The following is a 12,684-nucleotide window of genomic DNA, read 5'->3' as shown; positions in this document are numbered from 1 at the left end:
AAATCGAAGCACTTCAGTTGAACTTTCAGTTTGGACTTTCTCATCTGAGTTTTACCTTTGCATCTATGCTTGAGTGCTTATGTATGCTATTGTTTGTTTGCGATAGAATTTCCAAAGTGCGAAGCGTGCTACTACGAGTCTCTAGGGTTTGCGGATCATCAGCACGGCAAGTAACACTTTGATCATATCCATTATTACCCAGTTTTTATGCATTAGTTTCAATCCTCACACATTGCATGAGTAAGATCTGTTTAACATATGGGTATTGGGAAGTAGTTGATGAGGTAGAACCTATTGTCTTTTCTTTAAACCCTAGGGAGTTACTACGTTATGCTTATACTGCTATGCTATGCTTGTAGACGTGGATTGGTTTGAGTGATTCATGACAGTTGTGAGTATTACTATGAACTAAGGGTTTCTTTAAGGTGGCTACTTTAACACACATCTGGGTGGATTGTTTGTGGGCACCTGGGGAATCCAGTGTTGTCCAAGGAGATCCCGGGGAATCTGTGTCATCATCCTATGGTTCGCCACCCAGGCTCAAAGGGATCATAAGATAATTCATGCTGAAAACTTACGTGTGCAGCCACAAGCCATTATGGGCTCTGGCATAGTTGAGTAAGTTGTGGGAATCCTTTCCATGATGGGCTAGCAGATGTAGGGGATTGTAGGTGTACCAGCCTATCTATCGGTTAAGGGGGCCTCTTCGGAAAAACTGTGCCTCGGTCATCCGTTTCTCAAACATCATGCAGTGTGAGAAATACAACGGAGGAGATCGAGTCTTGTTGGGAAAAGTGCGCAAACCTCTACAGAGTGTACAAACTAATCATGGTTAGCCGTGTCCCCGGTTATGGACATCTTCAGTATCTGGTTCTTGAATTATTGATTTAATCTCAACACTCTTAATTAATTTTGTTGGCTTGTTAATTACTATTTAATTGGGATTGAGATGGGGTTTCCATTCTCAATGTTTATCAACCAACTTTGTAGTTAAATAAATTATATTCCTTTGCAGTAGGGAAAAATTGGCTTTTCACAAAAACATGATAACCATAGAGCCTCCACCAGCCATATATGCATGTAGTGTTAGCATTTATCTTGTTCATTGCTCTCTAGTGTTATTTTGTCAGCATATTCCATGTGCTGACCCGTTTCGGGCCGCAACGTATTATGTTGCAGACTTTTCAGATGAAGAGTAAGGTGCGCTAGGTCGTTGTCGTGCACTCAGCTATGCCGTTGGAGTTGATGGACTCATTTACCTTCGATGCTTCCGCAGTTATCTTATTTAGATGGCCTTAAGCCATATTATTGTAATAAGTTCTCTCCTGAGACATTCGATGTAATAAGTGTGTGATTGCACTCTGTTATAAATCCTTCAAGTACTGTGTGTGTCAGCATTACCGATCCAGGGATGACACTTATGCACAGAGATTTGACCGTTTGAGGTTGGATCGCTACATGCATTTGTGAGTGTACACGGGTCTATAAGTCTATGAGGAGTTTGATATTTACAGAGAAAGTCGACCCCTAAAAATGAATGTCTTCAACTGAAGACTTTGGCTTTCTGAAGACTTTGAAAGTGAAGAAATTGGTGTGACCATGAAGACTTGATATTCATGTGAGGAACATGAAGCGTGAAGACTTTTGTGTTCGTAGTTTTATTTTCTCTTTCTTGAGACATAGGAAACACCGTACTATTAAAGGGGGTCGAGGTAAAACTAAGGAAAAGTTTCCAAGTGATGCTCAACTCAAAATCCTACACCTACCAATCCCTTCGAGTGAAGCCATTGGAAATCTCATATAGTTCAGTCAATTTCTTTAGTGACAGAGACGAAGTTCTTCTGGTATCTAAGGAATTTATTATGACTGAGGAGTTAGGAATTCGCCAGTGCGGATTGCCTACAAGTGAGGAACATGATAGCCCTGAGGAATTTGAACCTCAAATTTCCGACCGTTGTTGTGCTATGCGCCAGCTGTCCCAAAATATCTTATCCACCTAACGGTCATATCATTGAAGGGCATTTATGTCTTATCATGTCGGGCTGCTCCCTAGGCTATAAATAGCCGCCCCCTACAACCACTAGCTGGTTGGCTGCTCCGAGAGAAACTGACACTTGTCATTGAGAGCATCCCATCCTCCGAGGACTTTGAGCGAAAATCATCAAGTGAGGAAAACCCAAACCCAAACACCTACAAACCCAAAGTGATTGAGCATCACTAAAGAGATTGTTCCTTTGTGGAACCGATGCTTGTTACCTTTGAAGACTGTGCATCTTCCAGACGGTTAGGCGTCATGGTCTAGAGCATCCAAGAGGAAATTGTGGATCGCCGAGTGACCGAGTCTGTGAAGGTTTGGAAGTCACCTGAAGACTTACCACAAGTGATTGGGCGAGGTCTGTGTGACCTTAGTTCAAGGAGAATACGGTGAGGACTGTGTGTCCTCGGGTTTAAATACCTAGCCGCTCCAACTAGACGCACGACTGTTACAGCAGTTGGAACTGGTCTACCAAATCACTGTCTTCACCAAGCTAACTGGTTCTATTTCCTCAACCCTTTCATTTCCTCATTACTGTGTTGTTGTACCTGATCGATACTGTTTGAAGACTTTGACTGAAGACTTTCTCAATTTCCTCAGTTCAATTTCTTCAGTCAGTTTGTCTTCAGCCTGCTTATCCTGTGTTTACGCTTCCTATACTCATTGTTTGTTTTCATTTCATCATGATGACCGTGCTTCTGTTCTGTTATGCATGCACCTGAGTACTTATTCCGCTGCTAGTTGTTCGTGACTTAGGAATTTCCTCATCCTGAAATTCCGTAGTGACGAATTTGTAAAAATCGCCTATTCACCCCCCCCCTCTAGTCGATATAACGCATTTTCAAGCCTAAGCCTGGAACGGACGCTTACCTCGAGATTTCTGCATAGAACAAAGGATCACAATCCAAGCACCAAAGTGCAGGCATGAGCTAACCAATAAAGAAGCACCTCAATTATGCTTCACAGTATGAAGCACCTCACCTGGACCATGGATGACTATTTGTATACCTTAAACTGCAGATCATGCAATGGAAAATAATAAGCACTGGAAAGGAAGTAGTCGAAACAACCGAAACATTGTTCTCTCCTGATCTTGGTTGCACCTCGGATAGATCAGACCATGCAAGTAGGATAAACAATCAATAAGGTCTTGTATGATCAGACTGCGGTCTTTTTCGACGCCACATATATGATCTGTTTCATCCCAAAGAGGAATGATTTGGCTTTCAGTTTGTAATATAGAATAGTTAATAAATCGAGGCCCTAGCAATCAATAATTTTCTCTAGAAGTCCTTTCATCAGTTCAGGGTAATAACTCTATAGAGTAAAGCACACCAAAGGACACACAGTTAAGATGCAAAAGGAAAATCCCAGTTCAGTTCTACTCAAAGACAAAGATGATGATACAGATTCTAAGCTAGCTGGCACATCTACACAAAGAACCAGCATGACAAATGCAAGGAAACCGGAGATAAATCTTCGGCTAAGATTGAAGAAAGAAAATAGGATGATCTCACCTTTGATCTGCATAGCACATCCAAGAATAAGCAATTTCTTCCTTAATCATCTCAGTGCCCAGGACAAAACAATCTTCTAGTTCGTTGGTGAGCAACCCTTCTGAAGCTCCTACAAAGAGAAAATTTAGAATTTTAACCCAGAGCACATAGTCGCAATGATTAAGCAAACTGGAACACTCTCAAATGCTTAGCAGGCTCTACTTTCAAGAACCATATACAAAATCAATGAATAGAAGGCTGAGTGAACTAAACAGACTTCAGTTAAAGCTGTCACACTACAATTAGAAAAGCATATCCGTAGCTGTCAAAAAATATATAACATATTTCCTTGGAGAAGGATAATCTAATCAACCCTAAACAACAGCCAATAAAGGGATTAACCTCAGACTGCAGCAACCACCTAACTTGCCATATATACCCTGAAGGGATTAACCATGTTTCAGATTCAAGTAGAGAGGCCTTCAGAATCTGAAACAGAGCTGGTACAGCTCAAAGTATAGGAGAGGGAGGGGGAGAGGTAGGGGGTCGGGCCTGAGAAGAGTCATCGGAGAAGGAGGGAGCTCATGGGGCCTCTGCGTGGTGTGGAGAAGGAGCTCCATCTCCATGGCGGCGGCCCGTCGCATGGATGTGCGCGCCCCTCCTCTCGTCATCGTCGTCCGTGCCGTGGCAACCTGCAAAAAAGGGAAGACAAGATGGTGTGAGGTGAGGAGGAGAGGGTGGGCGAAGAAGGAGGGGAGAGACCAACCTGTGCCGCACCCGGTCACCTTTGGCCTCGCTGTTGCCGGTTGTGGCGGATCCCGGCAAAGTTTTGGGGAGGCGCCAATCCTAGCCGCGGGGGAGGGTGGAGACTTTGAGCACCGGATCTGTACGGAGGGTTGGACGCGCGGATCTTGGGGAACTCGGGGGCGTGTGGCGGCCGGAGCTTGCCGGAACCGGCCGGCGTGGGTAGGGCGACGAGGAGAGAGAGGGGTTAGCGAGAGAGAGAGAGAGAGAGAGAGAGAGAGAGAGAGAGAGAGAGAGAGAGAGGAGGGCGATGAGGAGGGGGGCGAGTGGGACGGGAGGCGGCGGCAAGGGTTTCTCAACGGCAGCGGCTGTGATTTATACCCCTGCACATGAAAAGACTAAAATGCCCTCGGCGGGGTGCAGAATTATATAGGCGGTGGCACATCACTGTTCATAGCAATTTAGGGGGCGACGTGGAGGGCTTTCTCCTTCCTAGCAGTTTTTGAGGGTTTATATGTTCAATTTGCTACAGCATGCATGTAAACACATTTTCATGACACCATCAGATAGTTTCTATTTGTCCACCCGTGTAGTTGCACATGCTTGTTTTGTTTGTACTATAGATAAATTTTTGTTTCAGGGTTATATCAAAATTATGATGTCATCTTTAATTCACATTTCAAGATATATCGGAAGATAGTTTCTGTACCTTGCATATTAAATTATGAACTCATGAAGGTTTGTTGCATTTTAAAATTTATTTGGTATTTTCGTATTGCACTTTGCTTTACTAAACTTGAATGGTTTAATTCTTGTATTATCTTTGGTCCCTAAAGCCGTAAAAATTTAATTAGTCCGACACGCATCTCTTTAAGCTTGAAGTATGACGAAAAATATTAAAATAAACTTTCATATATATTTAGTTACACACCATTGAATTTCATCACTTTTTCTGAGTGTTCACAGTATTTTATGAAGGTAATTATCATTTATTGTATGTTGTAAAACTTAGCATTTGGGGATTTAAAATGTTTTCAAGATGATATTAGTTAAATTTCATGATGTACTTTAAATTATTATTGCTTTTAGAGTTGATTTGATTATTTTTGGGCCACATATGATTTTATCATATTTTAAAACTCAAATTTTATTTATGTGTTTTTAATCTAGGCTTCTAGTTCAGTCAGATCACTGATCTTTTTCCTCCATCAGGACTGTAAAAAATCTTTAAGCTTTCCTCATTTTCTCCTCACACTTTTCCCCCTTTTTCTTTATTTTTTACTTTGGCCACTTTCTCCCTTAAAGCCCAGTAAGATTGCCCCTTCAGCCCAGCTCGTCGGGCCTAAAATTTTGAAATTGTATTAACAATAGTTGCGACTTTTCTCCCTCAAAGTCCCAACTAATCGTGTGATGAAAATCTTAAAGCTAACATTGAATAAACAAATTGGATGAGACTAATGTATCTAACTAGACTTCTGTTTTAGGAAGAAGGGTGATAATGCCGAAGTTTAGCTTATACAAGGGTAAATTCAGGAAACACACTGGTGCTCTCGGGTGCAAGCGCACCCTATATGCAAAAATTAATTTAGTAAATACAAAAAATAAAAAAATCAAAGTTTTTTTGGAATCAAACATGATCAAGTATTGTACTCGTATAAAAGGATTCGCCAGGGGATGAGTTTCGTTGTATCCCGAGTCAAAGATTTTACCAAAAAAAAGGCTATATAGTCAATTTTTTTTGCTTGCCCTGAAGTCACGAGAATCATTCCTTGGCCAAACTTTTTATATGAGTAGAATACTTGATTATATTTGATTCGGAAAAAGATTCAGATTTTTTTTGACTTTTTGTAGAATTATTAAAAGAATGTGCGCATATAGGGTACGCCGGCACCCGAGAGCCAAAAATTCGCTTCCGGTAAATTTTCATTGTATAACTCTACTAACATACATAATTTCTGATAGAACTCAGCCCAAAACACATCTAGCCACAGTGCCTTATTATGCTCCTCCATCTAAGAGATTGCATCCCACACTTCTTTTTCTGAAGAAAAAAAAGCGACCGTCGGAATGGCTCACCACACTCGAAACTCATGATGCCTACTGTAGTTCTATGCCCATAAACCCTCAAGAAAGAATCAAGGGGAAAGATGAACATAATGTATTCCAAAACTCCTCTCAAGAAACGAGAGGCCCTGATATGATAAATAAAAGCACATTTTGATTGTTGTGTATAGTTAGTTCACTAGCCAGTACTTGCAGGTTACCAATGCAAGGCAAAGGGTGTTTGCTTGGCAAAGACTCAAGAGCATACGCCACCGGCTGTAATCCCCCAAGACGGATGCAATGGATCGACAAGGAGACTGTTCTCCATCTCCATCTACACGGTACCGTTGCCTCTGCGACGCCCGCATGGCGCCAAGACATGCCCCGTGCGCCGTGCTCCCGAGATCCACGCCATCGTTCTCTCCTCTCCCGTCTCCTATCAAAGGCAGCTGGGCACATGGGGAGATTCGGGCCCGTGCCAAACCCCCAGGTTCTTGTTTTCGTTTGCTCGTCGTCACCACATGGCCACGCCGCCCCGTTTGGCAGCTTGCCCCGGCTGAGATCCTCGCTTGTTTAAGGACAAGCCATGGTTTAAATTCAGCTTGGAATCAAGCTACGCAAACAGCACACAGGGCTAGGTTAGGTACATCACATGGCATCTACCCATCCACGCATGAATTTTCAAGTCGGAATAACATGAAAGCTTCCATTTCAGCATTTTTAAACTTGCTACCTATGTTCGTAGGAGGCATAGGATTCTTGCATTGACCCAATCAGGAGACAGATCGTGGCATAGGCATAGAGATAGAGGATCATGGCATGATTGAAATGGGGCAAGGCAGGCAGCATGGCTACAAGGGTTCAAGATAATGCCAGATCCAGGGTTCCAACTTAGTAGTACAATTCTACTACTACTACTAGTGCTATTATTGCTTCTACTGCTACTACTACTGAACTGGGGTTACTTACTAGCTATAGCTAACAAGTTAGGGCAACAGCAACACTGAGATGGTGTTGCCTAGGTCGTCCCAGCAGCTAAACTTCAGGCCTAACACCGACTTAATCCAACTACCTCAGCTACGCCGGTCGGTCGCGCATCACGTTACAAAAATGGCGACCGACCGACAGACCGTGGAGACTACGTCGTCTCCTTGAAGCTCTTTGAGAGCCAGATGGCTGTCTCCCTGGGGGACGCCTTCTCGGGGCCGAACGGCTTCAGCAGGATCCCCAGCTCGTCGTACCTCTCCTGCTGCAGCAGCTGCGCGCTGAACTCCAGCAGGCCCTCCAGCGCCTCCGCACGCTGCTGGAACGACGACATGTCGAACCGCTGCAGCCTCGAGTCGTTGGAGCCCCGGCTCGACGCGGCCGTGGCGTTGCGGCCCGACGAGTCGCTCCCGTTGTCCCCGCCGTCCGCACGGAGCACCTGGATCGTGCACTTGTCCTTAGTGATCGACCGGTTGATGAAGGGAGGGGTGGAGCATGAGCCATGGGCTGAAGAGAGCTTGTGGATGGAGTGGAAGGGGTCCTCTGATGAAGCCAGTGGAAACTCTGCGATCCTGTCGATTCGAGGCGCGTTCATGGAGACATCAGGGGAGCCTAGCTGGTCAAGAATGCTGATGCTGCGCTTGATGGGCGTTTCGTATGTCGACAGCGGGAGGGATACTCTTCGAGCCAGTCGAGCACTCTTGTTCACAGGTGTCACTGAGGGCGGCTGCACAGGAGAAATTAGACGCTCAATGAATATTCAAACATTTGCTTAAGCAAGCAGCAAACTAAAGAATGCAAATTCATGTTAGAGCCACGCCTATGATTGAAGAGTATGGCATTTCACCAACAAATGGAGAACAAGTTTATCAGTAATATTTAGAGCATAAAGAATCAATGGCAAAAAATACCTCAGCGCGGTTTGTTCTGTTATAAGATGTTTTTGGAGTTTCAAGCCTGTTTCTACTTGTGAATGTCTTGGCTGGATTACTCTTGGGAGTCCTTAGGATGCTTGATGTCTTGGTTATCATGGCTTTACTGGTAACCTCGTCATCTTCAGCCTGACTGCTGTCAATGGATAACTCTTTGCAACTCTGAGTAGTTGTATATTCCTTGATGCTCCTAGTAGAACTAACAGAGTTACGCTCGGGTGATGGCTTGCTAAATGTCACGATCCTATGACTTCCCAAAGAGTTTCTCCTGACCATTCTTCTGCGCGCAGAATCAGGGACATCATCAGGAACTGTCATCTTCTTAACTTTGTCAGTCAGAGATTCATTGATGGGATGAATATTGCGAGTAGGACTAGACTTCAATTGGACTTGAAACACATAAGGCTGAAGTTGAGGATGTTTCAGCAGTTCTCCAGCCTATACAGGTATTAAGTGGTATGTGCATCAGAGAACAAATTTGTATGAAAATAAATGGTAGATTAGCAATGACTAAGAGGGCACTGAGGAATTACGCTTGGTCTGTGCTCTGGGCTTTTACGCAGCATGCTCTTAATAAGTCCCCGACTGCATGAAGGAAGTAAAAGTTAAGCATGCTCCATTCGGGTAAGATGACAAGCAAAATTGAGTGAGAAACAAAAAAGCTTGCTAACTTACAATGGACCAGAATATTTGGTAGGCAATGGTGATACTATTGACTTCGTGATCTTGTTAATCAAAGCTTGCATGTCCTGCCATTAATTAATGACAACCAAACCCTCATTAATTTCTGGGGCCTTACATGGTTAGTACAATGTGAGCCTAGTAATTAGTACAATGCAGGTTTACTAATAATAGAACATAAACATCCTAGACGTGTCAAATAATCTAACTTAAAGAGCATAAAGTGCTCAGCAGGTAAACAATAATGTTACTTGTAGTTTTGAAGTTTGACCAACAATTTGCAATAATCTATAAACTAATTACATCCATGGGCACAAAAAAGAAGGCAATGTAGAGACTTACGAAAGCTTTAAAGGCAGGCCTGAGAGCAGTCATTTCGTAAATACAACATCCTGAAACAGAAAAATATATAAGTATGGAATCACAAGTTTTCTGTCTAGGTTCAGGAAAGTGATTTATCGCATAGAAGTGATACATACCTAGAGACCAAATATCAGACTTGCTACCATATGGTATATCAGCAAGAAGTTCTGGGCACATATAACTTGGCGTTCCTACCACCTAGGTTCAGAGCAATATAGTACTAAGTACACCATCGAATATGCATAAGAAAGACAAAAAGATATTTTGATCACTTACGGAAGATGCCAGATCATCAGATGTCAATATTTTTGCAAGCCCAAAGTCACCTGCATGTTATTAAATTTGGAATCACATCATTACCAGGATTACATAACTCATAAATAAAGTATTGCACTTTTTCTGGGACTAAGCTACGTACCGAGTCTTATAGTTTGGTCCCTGGCAATGAAAATATTGGAGCACTGAAACAAATTAGCAGCTTCAGTACACATTATTATCACGCCTTACAAATATAAGTACCATCATATGCTCCAATTGAAGCACTGTCAGTTGTCACTGACCTTGACATCACGGTGAAGAATGTGGTTTGTGTGCAAGTAATCAAGAGCCATAAGGAGCTGCACAAGCCACTTGCAAAGCTTCTGCAAAATGAGAACAGTTAAAAGTGTGTTCCACGACAAAACAACTTAAAGATGCCAAAATAAAAGCAAGGCAAGAACTGCACCTCCTCAGAGAAATATGTACCATTAGCTCTTTTAATAGCTTCAGACCTGGACCAATACATATTGTGTTAACTACAGGGACTAAAGTTTGTGAAAAACTATTTAAAGGACATCACAGGGTAACATACATGTCTCCTCCCTGACAATAACCAATAACAATGCAGACATAGCAACCCTGAAATTTCAAGTAAACAGAATGAGCATAATACACATATTAAGTAAAATTGAAACAATTTCGCCTTCCTGCTTGCCAGTTTAACCCTTTTTTTGTCCTTTTACCTACCTTCTCTACCCAAGAATCTTTGTACTCCACGATGAACGGATTTCTCACAGTTGCAATAAGCTGCATCTGCATGAAGAACATTTCCGCACAATTCAGTGAAAGGAAAGCACGACACAAGACAACATATCTTGCAAGTTCAACGATTCAGATCAATTCATCACTAGCCAGCTAAACTCAATAGCACCATCAGGTGGTAATTTATTTACATAACCATATCTGCACCACATCTACTTATAGTTTGTACCAAAAATGACATCAATAAGCTGGTATTGATGAACAAAAGGTTTTCCCTTCAAATCATAACTAGGCACCAAAAAATGAACAAGTATAGCTTGGGAAGATGAAGCAGAAGAAGCTTTACCTCCTGGTGGGCAGACCGGCGAGTGCGGTCCGTCTGTCGGGCAAGCCGGATCTTCTTCAGCACATACCTGCACCATATATACTCAGAGCATCAAAATGACTGAAACAAAACTGGTCCCAAAAGGCGAGTGAAGGGGGGTGCTAGTCATAGTCAGCCTCACTTCTTCTTCTCCACCTTGTGCCTCACCAACAGAGCAGAGCCGAATGCTCCTTTCCCAATCTGCTCCAATACCTCATACTGATCCATCCTTGCTGAGTCTGCTGCAGCCCGCACACAGCAGGATATGCTCTTTTCAAACTATCCTGGGGGGTAAAAAAGAACGAAAACAAATCAGTACTTCTGTCAAGCAATGGTGAAGAATAAGTGCATTGAAGTACCAAACAACTCCACACACGCACAAAATAATGTTCAGAGTGAAAAAAGGTAGTATTGTCCAGAGAAAAGAAATCAAAATGGATGGCAAAGTTGCCAATACTCCAAGAGATATATCTTGGGGCTGAGGGGGAAGAGAAGACCAAAAGCGTGAGCTCACATGAAAACACAAGAAAAGACAAGTGGTCCGTAATTACGGATGCAAAAGCAAAGCACTCGGTGACAAAACCTGCCGACAGCCCCACTAAACTGTTCTGAAAAAAGAAAAGAAAGAGGAAACGGTGGAGCTCTGGGCCGAAATGTCAAATCGAAACTCAAGGAGCAAATCAGAATTCAAGACGCAGGGGGAGAAAAATAATCAAGCCCGGGTCCAAGCGCCACCAACTCCGAATCAAAGCCACCCCAATGATTTGTTTTCCTTTTACAATCAACGAACGAATCCCAAATGCCAACTCCATGAGCGCATCAAAATGGATGCGAAATGGCGGCGCGCAGCGCGGCTCTCGATCCAACCCAAGGAAGCAAGAACACAGCTCCGAACCCAAAAAAGCAGAGGGGGGGAAACGGAAGAACAATCCAATCTAATCCGAGCTCGGAGGCTGAAATGCCAGCTCCAAGAACCCCGCCACGGCCGGCGCAAAGGCCGGCGGACGGGAGGGGGCAGGGCGCGGTGGACTTACGGGGTCACGCGCGCAGATCTCGCCGCATTTGATCGGGGACGGAGGCGGGGGGAGCGGCCGCGATTTGAAGGGGCGGCGGCGGGGAGAAGGAGAGAGAAAGATGGGGGTTTTGGCTTGGGGTGGGTTCAACTTCAAACTCGGCGAGAGCCCCGCCCGCCCGCTCGCTGCCGCTTTCCAATCCCCCAAAGCTTATATAGCCCAAAGGTAAAGGGAGGAGGAGGAGGAGAGCTAGGGGAGAAGCCTCCCCGAGGAGAGAGAAAAAGAACAGGGCTAGAGAGAGAGAGGGAGGGGTGTGTGAACTGGGAAGGCGATGGCAGTGAAGAAGAAAATGTGATGACTGATGAGAGAGAGGGTGGGGGGGGGGGGGGGGGGGCTCCTGGTATGGTCAACTTGGGTGTATTTTTTAATTTTTTTGGAGGGTGTATTTTTTAGTTTCTTGGATTGCATCCATGATATGATGAGAAACAAAAAGGAGCCATTAGTGTGAGTGCTTGTGGGCTGATGGCATCTTTGCTACTCCATGATAGTAATGCGACATTCAAAAAGCATTTTAGAGCAAAGTTTCCAAACAAAATTTTACTACTACACAATTTCAAGAAAGTCATAGACTCCCTCCGTCTCAAAATAAGTTAGTACAAAATTAAATCACTTATCTAAAGTTATACAAAGTCGAGTCATTTATTTTAGGATGAAGGGATATTTGAAAAAGCATACAAGTGTTCACATCCGATTCTTGTACGATACTAATCTAAACCGAACTGGTTGAGAAAATGGAACGATCATGTGGTGCAGATGGTTCGTGCGTACATGTATTGTATTGAAACCATCGTATGCACAACGTCTCTATATTTACAATCAGATGGAGTACTACTTAGCTAGCTGTGGAGCAGTTTGCATCGACTCAGCATATCTTTCATGGTAGTAGTATTTTCTTGGAAGATATGCACAAATCTACAACCATTTTTAATGACACTAGGGTGTATAGGGT

The 12,684-nt window shown here is 43.5% G+C and overlaps 1 protein-coding gene across 1 annotated transcript; it reads right to left on the bottom strand.

Annotated features, from left to right (window-relative positions):
• Positions 1–7,123: 7,123 nt before the first annotated feature.
• On the bottom strand, positions 7,124–12,038 carry LOC109748667 (serine/threonine-protein kinase Nek2). The gene is made up of 15 exons (XM_020307690.4): positions 11,697–12,038; positions 10,805–10,946; positions 10,645–10,711; positions 10,284–10,349; positions 10,129–10,175; positions 10,003–10,048; positions 9,839–9,919; positions 9,697–9,739; positions 9,555–9,604; positions 9,395–9,476; positions 9,258–9,307; positions 8,910–8,983; positions 8,768–8,819; positions 8,214–8,672; positions 7,124–8,029 (listed from the first exon to the last, which is right to left on the bottom strand). The coding sequence occupies exons 2-15, from the start codon at positions 10,888–10,890 to the stop codon at positions 7,457–7,459; spliced, it is 1,776 nt and encodes a 591-aa protein (XP_020163279.1). The 5' UTR covers positions 10,891–10,946; positions 11,697–12,038; the 3' UTR covers positions 7,124–7,456.
• Between the last annotated feature and the right edge of the window lie 646 nt (positions 12,039–12,684).

This window comes from Aegilops tauschii, chromosome 5 (genome assembly GCF_002575655.3).
Source record: "Aegilops tauschii subsp. strangulata cultivar AL8/78 chromosome 5, Aet v6.0, whole genome shotgun sequence".
Classification (NCBI taxonomy): Eukaryota; Viridiplantae; Streptophyta; class Magnoliopsida; order Poales; family Poaceae; genus Aegilops; species Aegilops tauschii.
This window is presented reverse-complemented; position numbering and strand designations above follow the sequence as displayed.